The 24,651-nt window shown below is 37.6% G+C and overlaps 2 protein-coding genes across 4 annotated transcripts in view; one reads left to right on the top strand and one right to left on the bottom strand.

The window, feature by feature from the left end:
* Window positions 1-14,929, bottom strand: LOC125240848. 2 transcript variants are annotated; one of them, XM_048148988.1, is made up of 8 exons: window positions 14,725-14,928; window positions 13,623-13,805; window positions 11,238-11,320; window positions 9,162-9,332; window positions 8,781-8,924; window positions 8,202-8,342; window positions 6,969-7,091; window positions 1-1,086 (listed from the first exon to the last, which is right to left on the bottom strand). In XM_048148988.1, the coding sequence occupies exons 1-8, from the start codon at window positions 14,803-14,805 to the stop codon at window positions 984-986; spliced, it is 1,029 nt and encodes a 342-aa protein (XP_048004945.1). In that variant the 5' UTR covers window positions 14,806-14,928; the 3' UTR covers window positions 1-983. The 2 variants fall into 2 exon arrangements, with proteins under 2 accessions (XP_048004945.1, XP_048004946.1); XM_048148989.1 differs by lacking the exon at window positions 11,238-11,320 and having other exon boundaries at window positions 14,725-14,929.
* The window catches only part of LOC125240847 (staphylococcal nuclease domain-containing protein 1), a 25,548-nt gene continuing 7,512 nt past the window's right edge, over window positions 6,616-24,651 (top strand). The window contains exons 1-6 of one of the 2 annotated variants that reach the window (XM_048148987.1): window positions 6,616-6,639; window positions 16,863-16,984; window positions 17,876-18,179; window positions 18,325-18,495; window positions 19,100-19,325; window positions 19,737-19,953. In XM_048148987.1, the coding sequence (XP_048004944.1) occupies window positions 6,631-6,639; window positions 16,863-16,984; window positions 17,876-18,179; window positions 18,325-18,495; window positions 19,100-19,325; window positions 19,737-19,953 (1,049 nt within the window). In that variant the 5' untranslated portion in view covers window positions 6,616-6,630. Of the gene's footprint in view, window positions 6,640-16,404; window positions 16,566-16,862; window positions 16,985-17,875; window positions 18,180-18,324; window positions 18,496-19,099; window positions 19,326-19,736; window positions 19,954-24,651 lie in introns of those variants that run through there. The other variant, XM_048148986.1, reaches the window with a different exon arrangement.

A 24,651-nucleotide genomic window follows, 5' to 3' on the forward strand; every position in this document is an offset into this window, starting at 1 on the left:
TTTCATTATTATAATTATTTATTAACTCATAATATAATTACTTTGAACTTTCAAGAAAAGAAACAGATGGGACAAGCGCAATATAGGTAGATAATCCGAATAATTATGTTCATGAGGAAATTGATATCTGCTTTACAAAATACTGCTAAGCTCATTTCTATATGCAATTACGATTGCATAACTCCACTGAAGCGGTCTATTACCACGGAAGTCTATGTTATATTAGAGATATAATTTTTACATTTCAACAATCCAGTATAAAAAATGTTTTTGGATTGTTATAATATTTTATAAATCCCTATCGAATCAATGAAAACAATATGAGACCTATCCAGAGAAATAAATGTAAAGAATGTTCGATGAATGTGGGCAAGTGTAATAATTACTAAACGGACACTTATGTAATAATAACAAAAAATAAGCAAGTAAGAGGGGTTTAGTTCAGTATAATAGAGATAAAGTTCGTATCAAAATAAAAATGATAAGTAAATAGTATTATTTTCGGCGCTGACTATACAACGTTGACAAATGTAATAACACGTTCTCTGTCTACCGTACGCAAAATGTTTATAAAATATTAAAGTTGACTGAGGAGTTCATTGAAGATCTTGCACGTTATATCACAGAATCATGAAACTGTAATCTTAATCACTATGACTGGACTGTAGGTACCTATACTCATGTACCCGACATAAAAAACGTGAGCTTAGCAGTGCCGTAAAATGGTATTCAAAATGAAAGTGATGATATAAACTATCAGCAAGCTTTACACACTAAGTTCCACGAATTAAAAACAATGATCAATAGAAATGCTAATTTGGCCTTTGACTTGTCCAATGTGTTTCGCGATTAGAACAAAATTAAACGATTGGTATAATTGTAATTAGTAAACAGGTCGGTTAGATAGTTCGTCGGGGAATCAATCGATCTGTACAACATCGGAGCGGGCGGTCGGTCGGGCGGTCGGGCGGCCGGCGGCGCGGTCAGTACACCTTCAGCTGGTTCTTGTCGTCGAAGCCGGCGGAGTGCCCCGCGTTGCGCACGATGAACGAGTTGCCGTCGAAGTGCATGCGCCTTTCGCCGCGCCTGACACAAACAGTACTTATCAGCAGTTCTTGAAAAGTTTGTAAGTACAAAAATTTGTTTTTATTAATTCCTATTTTGTTACCAAGATTTTGTTGATGAATTGAGATTTTATTATGTTTTATTTCCTCATTAAGGTTCTCTAGTCCAAAGTTGCCGGGAACTGCTCTTCGAAACTTATTAGCTTAATCTTTTCGCCGACATTGGCCCACATACTACAACTTTGACATGTGACCAGTGGCGGCGCGTGAAAATGTTCTTTGGTAAAGCCGGAGGAGTTTTTGGGATCTGTTTTGTATGGACTTCTACAGATGCAGGAGAATTTTAAGGAACCCGTTGGGAATAGAGTTGTATCGACGCTACGCCACTGCATGTGACACCCCTTGAGTTGCAGGCGGTTCATAGGTGACCGCTTTCCATCAGGCGGACCGTATACCCGTTTGCCACCAACGTGGTATAAAAAAAACTATATAATATCAGTGAAATTGCAGCGATGCCAAAAAGGTTATCTAAATAAAAACAGCTATTCGATAAGACCAGGCCCCGTAGCCGAATGGCATTTCTCCGACGCCAAACGAAAGCGATACGCCGCTGGCTCTGTCGCGCCAATACGCAAGCGCGATAGAGATAGATATCTACTAGCGCTTCGTTTCGTGAGCGTTTCGTGAGCGATTGTGCCATTCGGCTAGCCACCCTGGTTATATTCCTGCATTTCAAATAGAATATCTACAAGAGTCGTAACTTTTACATGTTCAGTCCAAAAAGAAAACCTACGGCTAATAATTTTTAAGAAAAAAACCGCCGCTTTTGGGGTTCTGGTGAAAGGTACTTGGGGATCATCCACATATTACGTCACACCAAATTTCAGGTTTTTGGACCCCTCCCCCCCCCATGTCACGCTTTTTTGTATCCCTTTAACAGGGATTGTCACATTTAGTATGACCCCCCCCCCCCTTACACTGTGACGTAATATATGGATGACGCCTTGCGAGTTGCGATCCGATAATAAGAAATCGAGCTTGACAAAATTTGACTTGAAAACTCAATATGCTTAACAAACATAACAAAGAGAACAAAACTAACAAATAAATGTCACTGTTCTGAACGTAAATGCATGCTGTTCTTATAAAAATGCCAAAGTCACTGTAAGTGTGCCGTTCAGATTTGAGGAGTTCCGTTCTGATCTTCTGATCATCATCAGCAGTTCCACTGCACCAAATGTCATTGTTCTAAACATAAATACAAGCTGTTCTTATAAAAATACCAAAGTCATTATAAGCGTGCCGTTCAGATTTAAGGAGTTCCGTTCTGATTATCATCAGCAGTTTCACTGCACCAAATGTCACTGTTCCGTACGTAATACATGCTGTTCTTATAAAAACACAAAAATCACTATATTTGAGGAGTTCCCTCGATTTCTCCAGGATCCCATCAGAACTGGGTTCTGATAAAAATGGGACCAATCTGAGGGAGATCAAGGGAGCAATCAAAAAACCAAAACGCATCAGTGAGGTTAGTTAGTACTTAGTTATTACTAGTTAGTAGAGAGCATGACATTGAAACACTAGAAGATTCACATAAATATTACCTATCGTCACTACTTTTAAAAAATCTCGTATCTCACGCTGTTCCTCAAAGTTAAAACGCAGTAAGTCTATATGCATTCCATACATACTTACTACAATTTTCTTTTCATTGACAGACCAATATACAAGTTTTTTTTAAAGTAGTGACGCTATGTCAATCGTAATCAGCCCATCATCGCGACAACAAACAACACGCGTTTGCCGGCACAATACACCGGTCAAATCTTACATGAAAATCGGCTAAAAAAACAAAGTGTGATGTAAAGCTGGATTTTTAGTATCTTATTTGGAGTCCTTGGGGGAATGTAAGACTATATTTTGCAAGCAAAAAAAAAGTGCGCTAACTTCGTAATTTAAAAAAAAAGTAAAAAAATCGGACTTTTTTTGGTTTTTATTTTTTTTATTAAAAAACTATGCGTTTTTGGTCAAAAGTTGCTGGGTAATGTTGAAAGCGCATTAAATTTCAAACAGTTTGACATCTTTTTTATCAATGTCCGTCAAATAGTTTTCGAGATATGAAGCGTCAAAAAAGGTTAATTTTTGAAGCATTTATAAAATGTAGCGTTTTGCCAATATTTTTAGACAAATATCTGCAAAATACTTCATGATATGATATATATTGCAATATAACATTGTATAAAATTTATTTTGCTTTAGTTTTAGTGCAAATAAAGGTCAGTAAGACGAATAGTTACTTTGGTGAACAAAAAAAAATCTATAAATAGAGAAGCCAAGAGTCTGGTAGATTGGTTAAGGTAAAATAGTTTACGCTAAAAGTTTTAGGTTGAATGTGCTATCTATTCGATCTTACTTTCTTTGATATCCGTTTATCTGAAAAAATTGTCTAAGCTAACTTTAATCGATGGAATCAGGCGTTACTTTGCGGAAATCCATGTTAATCGTAAACTAGAACGTTCCTTTGCTAATCCGCGAATTGATAACGTGCACGTTATCAATTCGCGGATTAGCAAAGGAACGTTCTAGTTTACGATTAAGCTAACTTTGCATCGATTTGACTATTACTAATGAAGAAATAAAATACAATAAAATTTTGAAGTTTAGTAAATTAGAAAAATAAAACAGAATTAGTTAGATTTTACTTTTTCCTTTTTGAGGGTCCTGGTTCTGCATCTTGATGGCACAACTCCTGTAGTGATAGAAAGTCCACTTGAGTTGTATTTGACCACCAATTGCTGTGGAATAAACTACGGGAACGGAAAGCGCCCACGCCAATTATTAAGATACTGGAGAAGTGGTATTCCCAGCAGAAGAACGTAGTAAGATGGAAGTCAACTCTGTCCACAGCCAGCGGGCTAAACTGTGGCGTGAGACAAGGAGGCAGTATGTCTCCGGCTCTCTTCAGCGTGTACATGGATGGGCTGTCGCAGGCTTTGACCAGTACCGAGGTTGGCTGCTCCATCAATGGGCAAATGATAAATCACATCGCTTATGCAGACGATATGGTCCTACTAGCACCATCTGTGGGAGCTATGCGTAAGTTACTTGCAGAATGCAAGAGATACGCCAGCCAGCATAACATGAGATACAATCCGGACAAGTCTGAATTTATGCTCATGGAGGCAGCACATATGCCCACACCTGTACCACCTCTTTTGCTTGATGGAGTTCAATTGCGGAGAGTACACGAAGTCAAATATCTTGGCCACATCTTGTTGTCCAGTTTAAAAGACCAGGAGGACATAGAAAGGCAGAGGCGAGCCACCGCAGTAAGGGCAAACATGTTGGCTAGAAGATTCACCAAATGTAGTGACAGCGTAAAAAGACAGCTGTTCCTCAGTTTTTGTACAAGCGTGTATACTGTCGAGTTATGGCCCGACTACACCTGCGCGGCGGTGAGAGACCTGCGCGTGCAATACAACACATACTATGTACTGATATTTCGTTAAACGGAGAATACTATGATTCGGGCACGTCCACGACAACGCTTGTGAGATTGCAGTGATGTTATTGACCCTCAGTGATATGCTTTAAAAACCAGTCCGTACAAGAACAATTTCGGAACAATCTGATTCAATTAATGAGGGTTTTCTACTCGTAAATATTTTTTTCCGCCAAGCGGCGATCCTGAGGTCTTTCTGACCGTAAACTTAACTTACTAAATAAATGTTGATTTGATATACGCAAATATGTGTCTAAGGCCCACTTGCACCAACCACTTAACTCAGGGTTAGTGGGCTGTCATCTGTCACATTCCATATAAAATGGTGGGTTAACCCTCGGGTTAACCCTCCATTTTCGTCGGTGCAAGTGGCCCTAAGTAATACTTGAACAGCCCCCAAATAATAATAATTCGTTCTCCGCTACGCCTCCTGTAAATATATGTAAACTATTCCATTTGGCCATTACCATCCACCGATTATTTCTGATCCAGTTATACTAGACTTATGATATAATCCTATTTTTTTAAATAACTGGCACTCTTTTGGTCTTAAATGAAAGCTAGTGAAATTTTCTACATTTTTATTTTACAATTTATGTAATAGCCTGAGTTGTTTTGCTGATATCTGTCTCAAAATATTAGCAAAACGAATATTTTCATAGAAAGAGGAAAAATGCTCTTTTTTGACGCTTCATATCTCAAAAAATATTTGACGGACATTGATAAAAATGATATCAAACTGTTTGGAATTTAATGCGCTTTCAATATTACACAGCAACTTTCGACCATAAATGCATAGTTTTTTAATAAAACGGCAAAAACCAAAAAAAGTCTGATTTTTTTACTTTTTTTTTTAATTACGAAGTTAGCACACCATTTTTTTGCTTGCAAAATATAGTCCCACATTCCCCCAAGGACCCCAAATAACATACCAAAAATGCAGCTTTACATCACACTTTGTTTTTTTATTTCTCTTTTTGACCAGTGTACAAGTTTAGTTTGTGAAAGCGAGCTATTTTCCCGAGGCGGCACGCTATCTAGAGCCAACTTGATACCGGCCTTTTGTTACTGTCACGTCTCAGGCACAAGCTATTCATTTCAATGCACATTACATTTGAGGATATTGATATAACTATACAGTTTTGATATGACTAATGTGTTTCGGGTTAGAGCATCTGTACTGTACCTACCTTAAACACATTGTAAGCTCCCCATACTTAATAACCTAACCACAAAATTAAAATTTTGAATAAACCCCAGACCGCGACATAGTGGACCGATTTTCATGAAACACTCCCGACTAATTCAGCTTTCAAACAAAAAAAAACGAAATCTAAATTGGTTCATCCGTTCGGGAGCTACGATGCCACAGACAGACACACACACAGACAGACAGACACGTCAAACTTATAACACCCCGTCGTTCTTGCGTCGGGGGTTAAACATACACAAGGGACAGAAGCCGACATAAGTAAACCTACACCTACACTACACCCTATACCGTAAAGAAAGACTATTACGTTTTGCGATCACGATCCTCAGTACAGGCGTCTTCTTTTTCAGCTGTCAAACTCGAGCACGATTTTATCTCGCACGCTCAATCAATGATTGACTAACGCAATGAGAAATGTTACTTTTTTAACAACCAGCAAACGGGCAGACGAGCCGCCTGATGGGAAGCTGTCATCGCCGCCCATGGACATAAGCAACATCAAGGCAATGCAATTGCGTATTATCATTATTTATTAAATGTAATTTTGGTTAGTTAAATGTGTTTATAATGTAATTAATACTGAACTCTGAATTGCGTGTGATTTTGTACAATCTTTATATTTTAGATTTAAGTTAATTTGCATGCCATATTTTTTTGGCTAAGCATGTGTACAATTTAATTCGTAATTACTTTGAACATCTATCTGTCAATAAATATTATCTTTCTTTCTATCTTAAAGGTGCCACATATGCGATGCCGACCTTTGAGAACTCTAAATACCTGCTTCTTCAAGAACCTCACGTCAGTTTGATGTTTGGCTTGAGGTGCGAGGTGATAAAAGCGCAGAGATGAGAACAGTACAGTACCTACCTACTCTATCGATGTGTTTCTGTGTATGAATCCATACTAATATTATAAATGAGAAAATGTGAATGTCTGTTTGTTTGTCCGTCTTTCACGGCAAAACCGAGCGATGAATTGTCGTGATTTTTTAAGTGAAGGCAGTTGAAGGGATGGAGAGTGACATAGGCTACTTTTTTATCTCTTTCTAACCTCCCACTTCTCTGAAATGGGGGGGGGGGGGGGGGGGATGTTTGTATGGAGAATTCCGCAATTTGCGAACTAAACGCGAGCGAAGCCGCTGGCGAACGCTAGTGATATTAATACAATTACAGTAATTACGTACCGTACGAAAAGATGCTGAGTCTGCCCCAGAGAAGCGGTGCAGTGCAGGAAGGGGCTGGTGATCGATGCGGAGCCGTTTGTTGGGCTCGTGCGCAGCTGGTACTTGTGGCTGCAACGGTGGATCCTGACAAATAATAAAAGCCATTCAAAATATCCGTCCAGACTAGGGTTGCAAATAGAAAAAAAAACAAATGTTTTTTTTTCAGAATTATGAAAAAAAAACATGAAAAAAAACCGAGCACCATGGTTTTTTTTCTAAATATGGTTTTTTTTTCAGATGAACAAATAATTCGACAATAACGGTTTTTCGTGACTTGTCGCGTGTTTCAATAACAATAACGTACATTTTAATTCGACTAACATTCAGTATATAAACGTTTATTGGGGAATCCCCGATGCTGCGTGCAGCGTGGAGAGGTGGTGGTGTTGCCAACAGTAAATAGTGATAACTACCAACTACAGATTTCGTAAATGTTACTTTTATAAGACCAGAAATTAAAGTTATTTGATTAAATTCGTTTAATAGTTAACACTAAGTCTAAAAAACCGTATAAAAGTATTAACTGCTTTGCAAATTTTGAGATTTCGTTCTTTAGAAAAAAAACATACCTACTCCAGAAAAAAAAACTGTTTTTTTTCACGGTTTTTTTTTCATGTTTTTTTCAAGCCAGAAAAAAAAACCGTTTTTTTGCAACCCTAGTCCAGACTTAAGAAAGCAGCACCTAATTCACACTGCTGAGTAAAGTAGTAATACTAGTTTTGGGTTGACGTGTCTAAATGAATATTAACTAAGTACTTATTTGAAAAATAACAGGCCGTGTGGTGGCGGGTTAAGTATTTCAACATTCCTTCCCTTCCTTGGGTGTCGTAGAAGTCGACTGTGGGATGTGTTCAATTGTGACGTAGGCGAGAAGGCTGGCAGCCTGTCAGAGCAATGTCACAATTTCGTTTTCTGTCACCCCATAATTTGGCACTGAAACGCGAGTACTGACTGCCTACGAAAGTATGTGTTTTCGAATTCATTTAGTAGGTACAGTTATAACTTTTATTAAACGTACGCCGTGCAGTATGTTATGTATGCGCGTTGTATGCGTACGCAACATATGGACGTGAGTGAGCATTCTTCCGAGGAATAATTCATTCTCGTTCATTCTCATCCGCTTACATGTGTTACGCTGGTACATACAGGTGATACAGCCAGTGCATCGCTGTGGTATGAGCAGTAGCGACTCACCTGACAAGTCCATCAGCGGTCTGGCTGACGCGCACGTTGTTGATGATCCAGTTGTCGATGCCGTCGTCGGTGAGCCAGTACTGCGTGGTCTCCAGGAGCGACAGCGCCTCGTTCACGTACGACGGCCCGTGCCGCGACTCGCTGGGGACATTGTACACTAGTGCCACACTTTGCAAACTATGTCAACTAGATACTGAGAGTAGGTGTCTGTTTAACGTCGTGTCCTATTGTAGTTCAGTTTTATATGGAACAGCTGTCATGTATGGTTGTAAACATATGTTGGAAGAAAAACTCTCCAAAACAGTGGAGGAAACTCAAATAAACCTACGTCACATAATAAAACAATGGAGAAAACTGTCAGACCATCTATCGACGACGCGTAGGGTATTAAGCATTAGTTCGTATCTGCTACTGGTTTTATATAGTGATAGGTATTATTCACCGTACAGCAGGCAGCAGCAGTGCTTAATCAGAAGAGCAAAGCAGTTTGCAGATATTGATCGAAAACACATTAGCTTAGCTGCTGTTGCTGCTGCCCGCAAAACAAAACACGAGCTACTGTCCCGCTTGTCTACTCACTTGTAGAACACGTTGAGAGTGAAGTCCTGGCTCATGTCGAGGAACGTGTCGGTGGTGGTGCGCGTGCCGGCCGCGTCCACCAGGTACACCAGCGCGCACTGCTCCGCCGTGAACGACACGCCCTTGTACCACATCTTCGCGTATCTGGATATTATTATTCATTATCGATATTTTCTTTATAATTAGGTAGGAAGACCAGGGTGAAGGCTTGAACGGCAACGTCCAAGCTGTCTAGCCAATATGAATGTCTTGATAAGTCAAGACTCACTATTATTTTGCTTTGGAGGTGGCAGGCCTGTATATCGACGAGAGAGAGATTGTGGTGGACTCGTCTCGTCAGTTAGCGGATAAGCAGTATGCTATTCTTGATTGACGACTCACTTGTTATTGCCCTGCAAGTGGCAGGCCTGTATCTCGACGCGAGACCCGTAGTGGTACACTCGTCCGTTGGGGTGGATGAGCGCTGCTGCCGCACCCGACCTCGACAGCGCCAGTATGATGTTGTTCTTGGCGTTGGTCACTCGAACAGCGCCGTCAATCGTCATGTCCACCCTAAGTAAAACAATATATGGCTAATCTCTTCTGTACAGTAGACGCAGAAATTAGACTTTTTAAAGAACTCCCTTTGTTTGTATGAGATAAGACGGTAACGAGTGAGAAAAGGTAACGTAATAAGTAGGTACACAGATAGAAAATATCTCTTCAACCAAAGAAACCTATTTGAACCAAGAGATATCCAGTTTCCCATATCAGGAAGATTTTAATTACTTGATATAAAACATAAAATGTCTCGATGTTTATTACTTGCACTAACCATTTTATATCTTCTTTTTTAAAACTTAATCATTTATTCCAAGAGCGTAAACGTTTTGTTCAGTGATAATTATTACTCAGAAGCAAATCAGCAAGTTCTTAAAAACAAGTATAATATTTCTTGGTTCTAAGTAATAAAATTGTTGTATTAAGAGTTATGACGGTTTTCGGTTAAGAGTTCTGCATAATTAAAGTAAAAGTTAATGTTTCTTGGGGTGAAACAATTAGTTACTTACACCAAATATATACATTTTTCATTTTAAAAGTTCTGACGGTATTAGATGAAGATTTACATGTTTGAAGTTAGATTTAATGTTTCTTGGGGTGAAACAGTAAGTATCTTAAACCAAATATACTTACTTCTTGGATGTAATTTATCTTATTTCATTTAAAATATATAATTTCGAGTTCCCCAGCCAGTTAGAGAGAGAGAGAGAACTGGAGCGGAAGCACGTTTAGGATAGTCCTCAATAATAGCGCGTAGTTCCCAGAGGGAAGCAGGGGGCTATTATGTCGGAATTTGTATTCCTATGATTCGATACATATCAAGTTCCAACCGGCGAGCCTAACCAAATCGGGAAAAATCTTAACACCGCGATGTACGAATTCTATGGGCTGGGGTCAGCGCCATCTAGCGGGTTTTTTGGTAACTAAACCGGTGTCGCCGCTCGGCGCGCGAACTAAATCTTGAAGCAAAACTTTATTATTTTTCGATCTAAACGTGTTTTCGATCTAAATCGTGTATGATAAATCTGACCTAAGTCCGTGTTGATTTTTTATTTAAAACTGCTCGAATTATGAATGAAGTCTATTAAATCAAGAATTTGTGATATGAACCAAGAATGTAATAAATTGACCTAAGTCCGTGTTGATTTTTTATTTAAAACCTGCTCGAATTATGAATGAAGTCTATAAACATCAAACCAAGAATTATTATAATCAAGCCAAGATTGTTCTAAATCTTGAAGTAAAACCTTGATATTTTTTGATTTGAACTTGTTGATTCTCAAATGGAGCTTGTAGACATTAAATCAAGAATTTGTGACACAAAGCCAAGAACTTAATAAATCTTGACATAAATCTGTGTTTATTTTTGTTTTAAGTTATTCTGGAACTTTGAATGGAGTTGCAAAGCATCAAATCAAGAACTATTAAAATCAAGCCAAGATTGAACTAAATCTTGACGTAAAACCGTGTATTTTTTTTATTTAAACTTTTATGTCTTGACTGTAGAACGTAAAAGTTAAATTAAGAAATTATGATTTCCTATTAAAAACGCAGAATTCTTGTAGTTAAATTGTGGTGAATCTTCTTTTAACAGGTTTTTATTTTTGCTTTGATAAGGTTACTTGAACCAAAGACGTTTTTTAAGAACTAGCATATTCATACTAAAACGGTGTAATATTTTGTTGCAAATAAATACTTCTTTGATTCAAATCTGTCCTATTTGTACCAAATGTATATAAAGTTACGACTGAACAATTTTGATTCTTCTTTGAAAAAGGAATATCCCTTTAGGTTAAGACCATGTTATTTGATGAAGAATTATATTATTCCTTTTAAATAACAGTGTTTGAGAGAGTTTTCCGTCTTAAATTAAAATATCTTTTCTATCTGTGTACTTATTCCAAAAATCCCACTCACTTGACTCTGTCTCTTAGCCGCAGACAAATGGTGCCGTGGGGCGTCACCGAACCATTGTACCCGGCTCCTCCGACCTCCGTCACCTGTCAGTCGAACACTCATGTTTACAAACTAGTCTATACTTTTATTCATCCTACTGATTTTTAAGTGAGAAGCATTGTTTAGACAACACTGGATGCGTGAATGTTTGTTATTCTTGCAGGGAAGCGAATGAACGGAATTTGTAAAACTAAATTTTATAAATGCAATTGTAGTAATTCCATTCCACTGTATGTAGAGTAAAATCCACCATTTTAAATGACGCACACACACTTCGTGCTATCAGACACGGTATGTAACATCTATCTACCTGCTTATGACGAAACGTGCCGCAGGAGGCCGATTTTTGAATCTCGGCCATTCGATTTCGTGAAATTCGGTCAATAATATCTCCACTACTAGCGAAAATTTGACTTGAAAACTCAATATTCTCAACAAACATAACTAAATAAATGTCACTGTTCTGAACTTAAATGCATGCTATTCTTATAAAAATACCAAAGTCACTATAAGTGTGCCGTTCAGATTTAAGAAGTTCCGTTCTGATACTTATGATCTTCATCAGCAGTTCCACTGCACTAAATGTCACTGTTCTGGACGCAAGTGCATGCTGTGCTTATAAAAATACCAAAGTCACTATTAAGTGTACCGTTCAGATTTAAGGAGTTCGGTTCTGACCATCATCAGCAGACCCACTGCACCAAATGTCACTGTTCTAGACGTAAGTGCATGCTGTTCTTATAAAAATACCAAAGTCACTATAAGCGTGCCGTTCAGATTTGAAGAGTTCCGTCCTGACCATCATCAGCAGTTCCACTGCACCAAATGTCACTGTTCTGGACAGAAGTGCATGCTGTTCTTATAAAAATACCGAAGTCACTATGAGCGTGCCGTTCAGATTTGAGGAGTTCCGTTCTGACCATCAGCAATTCCACTGCACCAAAAGTCACGATTCCGTACGTAAATGCATGGTGTTCCTTAAAAAACACAAAAATCACCATATGTATGCCTTTCAGATTTGAGGAGTTCCCTCGATTTCTCCAGGATCCCATCATCAGAACTGGGTTCTGAGAAAAATGGGATCAATCTGTATGCATACCAGGACCAGTAACGACCAGGACCAGTAACGACCGGGAGATATCTTGCAACAAACATTAAAAAAAAAACATACAGACGACTTGAAAACCACCTTCCTTGAGAGATTTGAGGCGGCGGTTAAAATGTGAAAATTAAAAATCAAAGTTTCAAGAACTATATTGTGTTAGATATCAAATGAAAGAGGTTTTTATAAGTATTTCAAAAATATTTTTTTAATAATTTTTAGTAAATGTAGTAAGGTCATTTTCAAGTTATTTAAGAAAATAGGCAAAAAATGACCATCCCCCTTATCTTCGAAACTACTAAGCGTAAAATTTTCAAAAAAAGACACGAGATAGTTTTCAATCTATAGATTACAGGAAAACCTATTAGAAATCTACAGTAAAGTAAGTCGGACTTAAAAGAAAAAAACTAATAACTAACTAATAATAACTAACTAACTATAACTATTACGAATTTCGCTCACTGCCGCTGCCAAAACCAGCTGCAGTTACCAAATCTCTTGAAATTGTGTGAGCGCGTTTAAATATTTCAGTTTCGTTTTGTTCAAAATATCGATTATTCGCAAAAAAAATGACTTAACTTCCTACTAAAAACGAGGCGCTCGTTTTCCACATACTTTCGAACGCAGAATTCGTGCGTTCGATATTCAAAAATCGATCCCCAGGTAATTCAAAAAGTATTTTTCCCCTCACTAGCTCGGAAACACGTGTTTTGTCCTTTAATACCAGCGGGTAAAAACGCATTTTATCCACTAGTGGGTAAAGTAATTTGACCTTGAATAAAGTCAAATTAACTGCTTTAAAATTGATAAAAGTAGGTGAATCTAGTAATAAAGATGATTTACCACCTGTGGAACTACTGGAAGCAGTGATAAACGCATTTTTTGCGTTGTAGTTTCCTCGCTATAGTGAGGGGAAAAGTTTTGTGTTACACTCGGGTGCAAATGTATTTTACTTCTTGTGTGTTAAAAAACTCGCAAGTTCAGGATTCTATAGTTGAACCACGAGCGAAACGAGTTTGCTCGTTTTTCAATTCCACACTCGGCGTTAAAATGCAACTTTGCCCCCTTGTATAATAAATAACTATTTTTGCTAAGAAGGCCATGTGCCGCGGGATTTCTAATAAGATGTCGTTTTGCACATGAAATAGGTACAAGGACCTTTTAGCCATGGAACGCCACATACTAACCTATAACCACAGCAGTCGCTTTTGAGAGATACAAGGGGATGTTACAAATTGTAATACCTCGAGCTCTCGCCAAGTGTCAGCATGGTAGATGTCGTCTCCAGGGTAGAACGGTGCTTTGTTCCGCTGCAGAGGCGCACGCCACGGCGGCTGCCAGCCCGCCGCCCCCACCAGCTCCGCCTGTCCCAGGCCCCCTTCCAAGAACTTGCTGTAGTCTTGGAACACGGACAGGTTGGACTCATCCTGTCGAACATCTTAACATCAACATACTGAACACAAAACTTTACCTTACCCTTCTAACGCTGCAATAACACAAATAATTTCCCAGAATCCCTACAAGTTTGAATGCACCTTAATGTTAATAGGTACTAATATACCTACCTAATAATGGCTTGGTGTTGCCTTACGTTCGTTGTCTAGGTTCTTAATGATTCAAATACGTCTGATGGGACAGGATGTTTCATTATATGCTTCTCCCACTGATGCAATGGTTTAATACACCTTTAACCTTTTTCAGGCATGATCTGCAGGGCAATCATGGTCGCGCGATAAATGATAAAATATCGGGCCGTCCCTATCGCACTATTTGTAAGTGCGATAGGGACGGCCCGATGTTTTATCACTTATCGCGCGACCATAATTGCCCGCCTGAACCACATAAGAAATTACCTACATAATATATAATTTATACGGTTACACAGTTTAATCGTTACAGATGGATTCATTAGAGGGATAAGGAGGATATTTGGGGAAACCTAGATTGCTGTAGGTTAGAATTGTTAGAAAAATGCCAAATCTATAACATATATATGACACTTAATAAATATTATTAGGGCACTCTAACACTATTAAGCAATAAACTCAAGAAGGCTTGCGTTGTGGGTAAACTGACACGTACCTATGCATAAACTATACAAATGCAAACACGCATGACTCGGGAACAAATATCTGTGCTAAAAACACAAATGACCTTACCGGGATTCGAACCCATGATCATCGACTTATCACAGGTAGCTAGGGCGACTAGGTAATGGCCCAGTCACCCCGCAAGGGCCGCTAGGCACCTGTAACGGATACGATGCTACTTATCCGAGGAAATCATTAGAAATTCTAAAAGCTATCTATAGTTATCAATGGAGACCTGACATAAGTAGGTAAGTACCTGATTGTACGAATGTGCCGTATAGACACTCCTGGGGCGCACAGGTATAGTACCGTCCTTTCTAAAGTCTGCATTAGCCATTCTCAAATTTCTTCAACTCAAATCCAGTATTTAAATAAAATACATGAACAACAGTGACAAGCAGCGATGGAAATACTACATAATAAAAACCATAAATCCCGATTGATATTTTGGATAGCTATTAACAGAAGTCATTTGTCATTTATTTCCTCCTAAATTCGAAATTTAATTTATGCATTTCTATATGGCGTTGTCCTTTCTGTCTGCCTGGTTCTGCCCAAGGAGGTTTGAATACAGTATTATTATAAAAAATATCTCAATTAGGATCTAAATTAAGATACCTATTACCAACTCAAATTCAAATATCATAGCCAACCTGTATTACAGTGCCTAGCAACCCGTCTTTGCATAGAGTTCACATGGGTGCTAACCCATATACACTGTATGGTATGTACTTAATTAAACAAAAACCACAAATCTGATAAAAATGTTCAATACGTGGTCTTTTAGGAACTAAGGTTACGAGTTACTCTAATTAAGTGCCCCTACAAAATGATAAGTGGTAGAAAAGAGAAAGATGCCTGCAATTAGCAAACTTCGGTGATCGCTTGATCGCTGATTATTACTTATACGAGTTTGCCGTACACATATTGTACCTACAAGAAACTACAGATAATTATGTGTAGATAGTACCCTATAGTAACTGTACTCGGATGGGATGGAAACATCCCATTGCACGGCAGGGGTCAATTAGTGTGCAAGGTTAACACGGCGATGACGATCCTCTATATGTATTAAACGGAGTATTAAATTAAATCTAACGGTAAAGTATGGTAAGGGAAATAACTGTACATCGTATTTTAGTTATGCACCGGACAAAAATACCTAATACATAATACATAACATGTTTATTTAATGGCCTGGAAAAGTAGAGAATACAATACGCTTGCCAAAATTGTTATTAGGTTCATGTTAGAGGTCTTGAGGTCTCTAGGAACTTTATCGATCATAATTTTGATTCAACTTTTGCTCTATACATAGAATACATCAGTAATCAAACTTCCTAACTGATGTTAAAACATTAAAAAAATTTCAAATGGCGCGCCAGATTACTCAGATCTACTCTACCACAGATAGCACAGGCCTATGTAATCAATACGCAATAGTATCGCCATCTAGTGAATATTAATGCAGTAAGCTTTAGTAAAACAATGGCTTCTAATGTGCTACTGCGTTAAATAGATGGTGCTAACGGAAAAGTGTAGCTCTGTTTATTTCATCAAAATATAATATTTTCTTTAAATAATTGTTTTCGCTTTATTGTATATTTTCAGATCCTAACTTAGCCTTATGATAAATGATATATAGGCTTTAAAATTGTAATTTCATCATTATATGTGTTCCAAACTGAGTTTAGTTTGATAAAAGTCAAATTTTCATGGTAATATAAAACGTAGTGATTCAATACTCTTTGGTTATATTTACTTTTATTTTCCAAAGCTCTGAACAAAGTAAATACAAAAGGGGTCGTATGGAAAAAAATTATAAATAATTATCTCCTTGAACTTGTTGTTGATGTTTATCTGTGGCAAGTCGAAACACCTTTTGCCATGTAGACGCGGCATTACACAACTCATCAGAGAAAGTACTTTTTTTGAATGTGGAAACACCGGCGGCCCGCCACGTTTCGCCAGTCTTGTTAGTTGTTCACTCGTCAGTAATTTCTTAGCTTCTTATCCATTTACGTGTGGTCCAGATAATAACTTAAAATGAGTGCTCCAGCACCAGCTCCCGTTCAAAAAATAGGGATAGTGAAGCAGGTATGTAATTGTGTATACTTTTATTATTGAACACAGTGGGGTCCTGCGGTGCCTCGTGCCGATTGCATAGTTTGCCTTGTTGGCACACAGGTTCACCTATAATTGTAGAAATATGGGAACAGAAACAGAATATATACACTTTAATTCAATTCGTTGGGTCTTTATTCGGATTCTTTTAATGCATTATTTGCCAGCTGGCATGTTGCGCGTACCGATTGTCAAAATGTATCTGAAGAATTTCCACTCTTCGTCGGAATGGAATATTGTAAATGAAAATATGCTCTATTTATACTATAGGTATTATCGGGAGACACTATAGTAATAAGAAAGCAGCCGCGAGGCGGGCCTCCTCCAGAGAAAGTGATAGCCCTCTCAGGCATCACGGCGCCTAAGCTCGCTCGCCAGCGCACGGCCAACAAGTGAGTACGCAACGTGTGCACCCTTCACGCTTGCTCCTGCTTTTCTCCCTTATTTCTGTCCTATGTTTTATTACATTAGAAAACCATGGGTAAAGAAAAATAAACAATATAGCCATTAAAGGATTTTCTTTAATGATATGTGTAAGACAATGTCTTGTATTTTTATTTGTCAATAATTCTATATATGTGCTGATTATACAACCAAATTTCTTTAATAAATATCCAAGCTCACTTTATAATTTTTATCAATACATATTGCATTCTACATAGACATTTTTATACAATATGTAACATTGTTGTGAAAATATCATCTTGCCTTTAACAGCACCTTTTTAGTGCAAGTAAAATTATCTTAACTGATTCATTCATAAGTGTACCATAATTATACATCTTAGCGTGCCAGGCTGTAGAACTATTTACTATAACTTTGCTACATATACATAGTTTCAGTTTTATAGAGTAATTAGTAAAAGTATGTCAACAAACTAGATTGTTAATTAGGTAATGAAGTACAATAATCATTATGAAAAGTCTTTGGTCTCTTAAATAGACTTTGGTAATCTAAACTATACATATGAAAACTAACATCTTCAATTAGTTTATGGAGGATATTTTTGTTCTCTGAGAGTAATACTTTTGATGGGATATCTTATATTTGCTTTCATGAATTCATACTGATGAATTAAATCTCCTTATAAACACCTTACTTTCTCCAATTTTAATTAGTTAATAATTCATATTTGAGTATGATATATGCTCAATATGCGTACAGTACACATATCATCAGTGATTTGCACTATGGGCGGCACTAACTTTAAGCGATCATTTGTCAAATATGAATTACTACTTAAAGCTACCACACCATTAATAACCAATATTTTAATATTATAGTGATGTGGAGTCAAAAGACGAACCTTTTGCGTGGGAGGCCCGCGAGTTTTTAAGAAAGAAGCTGGTTGGAAAAGAAGTAGTTTTCATATCTGAAAAACCTAATAACTCTACCACGAGAGAGTATGGGTCTGTGTGGACAGGAAAAGATACCACTAAAGATGAGAATGTGACTGAAGCTTTACTTGCTGAAGGATTGGCAAAAGTGAGGGAAGGCGGGAGAAATATCCCTCAGCTGAAGCGACTTGTCGAAATTGAAGACATTGCCAAATCACAAGGCAAAGGCATCTGGGGCTCAGATATCAGTGTAAGTTTAGTCCTCTACATGGTGTGCAAGAAAAAATTATTAGTTTAATATTCATTCATGCAAGATTGTTGTAGTTACATATCAAAACATAACGGAAGAATGTTCCAGCAATCTTATGTAATAACATAATGTCGAATTATTTTAGGGGCATGTCCGAGATATCAAATGGACCATTGACAACCCGAAGCAGTTTGTGAACAAGTACAATGGCCAGCCCATTAAAGCCATCATTGAGTATGTCCGCGACGGCTCCACTGTCAGGTTGTGCTTGCTGCCTGATTTCCATCAGATCACCTTGATGCTCTCTGGAATTAGAGTAAGTATAATATCAACAATGCTTTGATCATATACTCTGCTACTGATCTGAATAACGGGTTTTTAAATAATTATTGAATCAACAGCACAGGGTAGTAGCAAAATTTGTCGGTTAACCAATCTAATACAAAAACTAAGCAGATTTATCACTGAGCAACCTGTCTTTAACTTTCTTATTTGGTCGCGTGTTTTAATTTACCCTCAACTGGCATATGAAGCCTTTTGAGAGTAAGTTTTGTTTACACTTTTGACACTTTCTAAACCGGGCTCTACGCGGCGCTACGACATTTTCGCTACATACGGGGAAACCCATGTAATCGGCTACGCTTCTACGAGCGGTGTGCCCGACAGTCGGGTTCTTGGTAGCGAAAGTGTTAAATGCCTAAAGATACAAACTATAGGTACTAGTATAATGCTAAATTAAATTTAGTTTGACTTAACAATACAAGAAGGAGACTGTAGTTTACTTGTAACTATTCCTTTTATAGACTGACACATAAATGTCATGTTATTAGAGGTGAAATAGCTTAACTATTTATCCTTTGTGAAGGGTGAAATAAATTGGAAGTTTTATCTCATAATATTCTTATTGATGTTTATTTTAGTGTCCTGCTGTAAAACAAGACGGCGATTCAGAGCCCTATGCCGAAGAAGCCAGATTCTTCCTGGAGTCCCGACTCCTACAGAAAGATGTGGAAGTGATTCTGGAGTCCGTGAACAACAATAACTTTGTGGGCACCATCTTGCACCCGCAAGGTAACATTGCTGAGGCTCTGCTGCGACAGGGCTTCGCGAGATGTGTCGACTGGTCACTTGCTGTTATGAAATCAGGTTTGTCTGACATTATAATTTTTCCATACGCCACAATAAATAAGAGTAAAAACTTCGTTTTTAGGCTGATATTTGACATGTTTTCTTGATATGCTGCTATTGACAGGAGCTACTATCGTGCACATTTTGTAGTACAACATATCTTTGAAAGTATTCTTACTTATGTTTAATCTTGAACAGACATTGTTATTTAAACACATTTTTCATAGTAAAACAAACGAAGTAGATCATGAATGTGAGAAAAAAAGGAAAATCTAAATTTTTATGTGAATTGCTTATGCGGCGTGGCTAACTATGCAATGCGAATATAACCTGGCGACAAAATGTTGTAAAATGTCACATAAATATACAGTGACACTCATTAAAGTAGATAAGAATTAGAGATAAGTAACATATTAAACTGATAATCAGGTGCATCGACGCTGCGAACGGCGGAGCGCGCCGCTAGGGACGCCAAGCTGCGCATGTGGACCAACTACGTGAGCAACGCGCCCGTGATCGCCGCCAAGGACAAGGAGTTCACGGCCACCGTGCTCGAGGTGGTCAACGGCGACGCGCTCGTCGTCAAGCTGTCCAACAACACCACCAAGAAGATCTTCCTGGCCAGTATCAGGCCCCCCCGCGAAAAGTAAGTTCACCTCAACCGCCCGTTATATCGCATTTTACCATGTGCCTACATAGTAAGGCGGCGGAATTGAAAAAAGTCGTCTAGTTTTGAAGTTGATGTGACTGGAGAGTATACTGCTGACAAGTGGTATCGTTGTGATCGGTAGCCTTTACTGAGTACGAAATAATGACTTGTCGCATTCTCAGACTGTGGGGGGGTTAACTATGACGTCACAAAGATCGCGGTCCCGGGTTTCAATTTTTTGCCAATTTGTCTAGAACCCCTTATCCCTTATATTAAGATATCTTATTATGTGAAAAGTATAGTTTTGTTACTTTTTTTTTAATTAACAATAATGCAAAAAATACTTTTTTTACTCTCTTTTTTGATTTTTGTGACTCAAAAAGGCAATGAAAACGGCCACTTAGCTAAAAAATATGTTATATAAATCATTTAACTACATTATTAAGCTATCTGTTGCTTTTTAAATTTCTACGATCGGATAATAAATAAGCAAACTACCACCACATACCTGTAGGCGGGGAGTACCGCTTGACACGCGTTCCCATAAATTAGGGGTCTACCAAAGTACACCTCGCGCAAAATTCGTTTCAAGCAGATATACTATACCTCTAATCTTATTCATCGTAACCTATCAATATTGGTATCATTTGAAAGGACAATTAAAGTACTTTAAGAAACAATGTCAATCATTTTCTTAAAATCAATAATCGCCAGTCTGCGGTGGTTACAAAGGAAAAAAGTGGGTATGCAATTTGACTGGTTTCCTAGGTTTGATACCCTAGACGAGTTTAAAAGGGGAGGTAAAGGTGACATATTGGTTGTTCTCTGGCCTAAAAGCTATACAGAGGGTCAGGGGAGAAAAAAAAAACCGGCCAAGTGCGAGTCGGACTCGCGCACCGAGGGTTCCGTACAAACCTGCATTTGATATGAATTTCAACTTGATAGCTCTACGCGTTCATGAGGAAAAAAGTAATAAGTTTATATTTATTAAAAAATATATATTTTGTAATGTAACTAAAAATTTAAGGTTTTCGGAATTTTTCCTTTATGTGTGCTATAAAACGTTGCTTCATGCCAAATTTCAAGATTCTAGGTCGACTGGAAGTACCCTTTAGGTTTTGATTCCCTTGCGAGTACTTGCGAGTTTCAAAATATGCAGCTTAAATTGCTGTTTCTTTTGATTGCGTTGACATAGAAGTTTGATTTTGTTACAGCTTAAAGGTATTATAGACCTGAGTATTTGGTATGAATTTCAATTTAATACCTCTACGCGTTTATGAGGAAATGGGTAGTAAGGTTAAAATTATTTAATAAAAATATATTATGTGATGTAACTAAAAATTTATGGTTTTCGTAATTTTTCCTTTATCTATGCTATAAGACGTTGCTTCGTACCAAATTTCAAGATTCTGAGTTCACGGGAAGCACCCTGTAGGTTTTGATTCCCTTGCAAGTGTCGAAAATTTGCGGCATAAACGGCTGTATCTTTTGATTGCGTTGGCTTAGAAGTTTGATTTTTTCACAGCTTCAAGGGACAGTAGACCTGAGTAATTGATATAAATTTCAGCTTCATACCTCCATGCGTTCCTGAGAAAAAGGGTCTTGACAGACGGACGGACGGACGGACAGACGGACAACAAAGTGATCCTATAAGGGTTCCGTTTTTTCCTTTTGAGGTACGGAACCCTAAAAACTAGGGTGTAAGTTTAGTTTTAAGTTATTTTTTCTTTTATTTGTTGATTTTATTGTGTTTAATTTTTTTGTAATTTTATCAAGGATACACGTTGGTTTCTTTTGCTGAAAATTCCCTTTTTTATGAGAAATGTTATGAATTTCATGGCATTTTCCGATAGAGACTAAAAGTAACTTTCAAATAAGGCCACATAGTCATACTGATACTTATATAATATTAAGGGTAATACCAAGTAATACCGTTTGAACTCAAACGACTTAGAGGTGCTGTTTTTTGACCCAGTAGGTATTAAAAAGTAATCGTAAAATCAAAACGATTGGGCTTCGGTCGTTATACATATTAAATCACTAAAATGAAGTTACCTATAATGTTTTAGTAATTATAATCCTCACTTTTAGCCACTTTTCTCAAAACATAATTATTCAACAGAAGTCAAGATAACATTAAGAGCATATTTATTATTAATAACGCGTTAGAAATATGAAATAGTTGTTGAGGTACACTTGTTAAGTACATGCAGCTCCGGCAAATACACTCAGTGTCAAAAAAATCACACATCTCAATCGTTTGCGTTGAAGCAGTATTGACCCACATATTAGAATAGAATAGAATTCATTTATTTAACGTCACAACATGGTACACACAAAAAGAAGAAGGCATGCAAACAAAACATACAATGGACGCTAAATAGGACCCTCACTCAGCATGGTGCCACGGCAACCCGCAGCGCTGGTTTTCTGTGAGGACCTAGGTTTAGTGGCGGCACGTACGCCAACGACACATAAAAACAATTAAGAAAAAAAAAAAAAAGAATAATTAAAATAAACATACAAAATCAAATTATAAAAAATAAAAAACACAACAGCCGTTACAAAAAAAAACAGAAGAATTTATAAAATATTTTGACGGTAGGACAACAATACCAACTGTGTTAGTGAACCGCAGTTCAAAATTTAAATTTTTGCCACAGAAAACAAAGTAGGTAGGTACTCGTATAGTGAAAATGTATAAGTGAGTGAGAATGTATAAATGTGTAAGTGAAAGACATGCTACGTGAAAGTTTCCGTTTGAATTTGTAAAAAGTGCGCACGACAGTTTGACTTGAAACCAGTTAACGACTTCAGCGAACGGATTGGTGGAGGCAAGTCATTCCAGATCTTCATACCAGCGTACTGGAAACAACCACGAAATATTAGAGAGCAGGGCACGCAGGCCGCCTCGTAAGACTATGTGTGGCACTGAGGAACCAGTGAAGTCAGGTCTATGGATTGCTACACTGCTGTCCCGCTTGCACTAGGTACTTCGCCGGGGCTATTACCCTTAATATTATATAAGTAAAATTATGACTATGTGGCCTTATTTGAAAGTTAATTTTAGTCTCTATCGGAAAATGCCATAAAATTCATAACATTTCTCATAAAAAAGGGGAATTTTTAACAAAAGAAACCAACGTGTATCCTTGATAAAATTACAAAAAAATTAAACACAATAAAATCAACAAATAAAAGAAAAAATTACTTAAAACAAAACTTAAATACCTAGTTTTTTCTCCCCTGACCCTCTGTGTAGCTTTTAGGCCAGAGAACAACCCATATGTCACCTTTACCTCCCCTTTTAAACTCGTCTAGGGTATCAAACCTAGGAAACCAGTCAAATTGCATACCCACTTTTTTCCTTTGTAACCACCGCAGACTGGCGATTATTGATTTTAAGAAAATGATTGACATTGTTTCTTAAAGTACTTTAATTGTACTTTCAAATGATACCAATATTGATAGGTTACGATGAATAAGATTAGAGGTATATCTGCTTGAAACGAATTTTGCGCGAGGTGTTATTTGGTAGACGCCGAATGTATGGGAACGCGTGTCAAGCGGTACTCCCCGCCTACAGGTATGTGGTGGTAGTTTGCTTATTTATTATCCGATCGTAGAAATTTAAAAAGCAACAGATAGCTTAATAATGTAGTTAAATGATTTATATAACATACACCGTGTCCAATAAGTTTGAATACAGCACAAATAGCCAATAAAACAAAATGAACAAATAGTTACTACATTATTATTATATTTTATGAATGGCACTCTTATTTACTACATTCACAACAAATGTTTTGGAATAACTCCAGCATTAACTTGTTTACCAGCCTCAAACGCTTCTCAAACGGATCACACGCGGCACGCACCGTTTTCTTCACATTTCATCCCAAATACTCTCAATAATCTTTTTGAAATGATCTAGGTTTATGATTTTATAAACATTTAGTCTTCAAAGCATGTATGACCATACAAAGTAGTCTAATACGCCTAAACCTGGAGGCCTGGGTGGCCACTCATGTTTCGGATAAAAAACTGCCAAATTAGTCTGAAACTACGCTAGAATACCATTTGCCGAATGTGCTGGAGGTGCGTCTTGTTGGGTTGATACTCATTCCCAAGCATCCTTTTTAACTTTAAGGCATTTTTTTCTCCAAAACCTTGGTTTTAAAGAAAAAAACGTTGATTTTAACGCTTTTATCTGTAAGTACTGAAGGTAGTTTACCTCGCTTACATACTGCATCCCACACCTGAGCCGATGGTGAGCTCTGGAACCTAGGCACATTTTTCTAGTTGCCCGGAACGTTATCTATCCTCGGTACCCATAATAGTTTATTTTGGACACGTGGCGTCTGTTTTATCACATACAGATTCTGCTTATAAAAAATAACTCGTCACCTGCGTGCCGAGCAAGTATTTTGTTGGCACTTTACCTCTTTGTTTTTCTTAGACACTTCGGAAATTTCATGAACTTTGTGCTTGTATTTTATTAAAAGGAATATACTCTTCAGTTTAAATAAGAATTTGATGGCTTGTGATCCCTATATCTTTAGAACTGAGGTAAAATGTGAGTATTCGGACTTATTGGACACGGTGTATTTTTTAGCTAAGTGGCCGTTTTCATTGCCTTTTTGAGTCACAAAAATAAAAAAAGAGAGTAAAAAAAAAGTATTTTTTGCATTATTG

The sequence above is a fragment of the Leguminivora glycinivorella genome, chromosome Z (assembly GCF_023078275.1).
Source record: "Leguminivora glycinivorella isolate SPB_JAAS2020 chromosome Z, LegGlyc_1.1, whole genome shotgun sequence".
NCBI classification, from domain to species: Eukaryota; Metazoa; Arthropoda; class Insecta; order Lepidoptera; family Tortricidae; genus Leguminivora; species Leguminivora glycinivorella.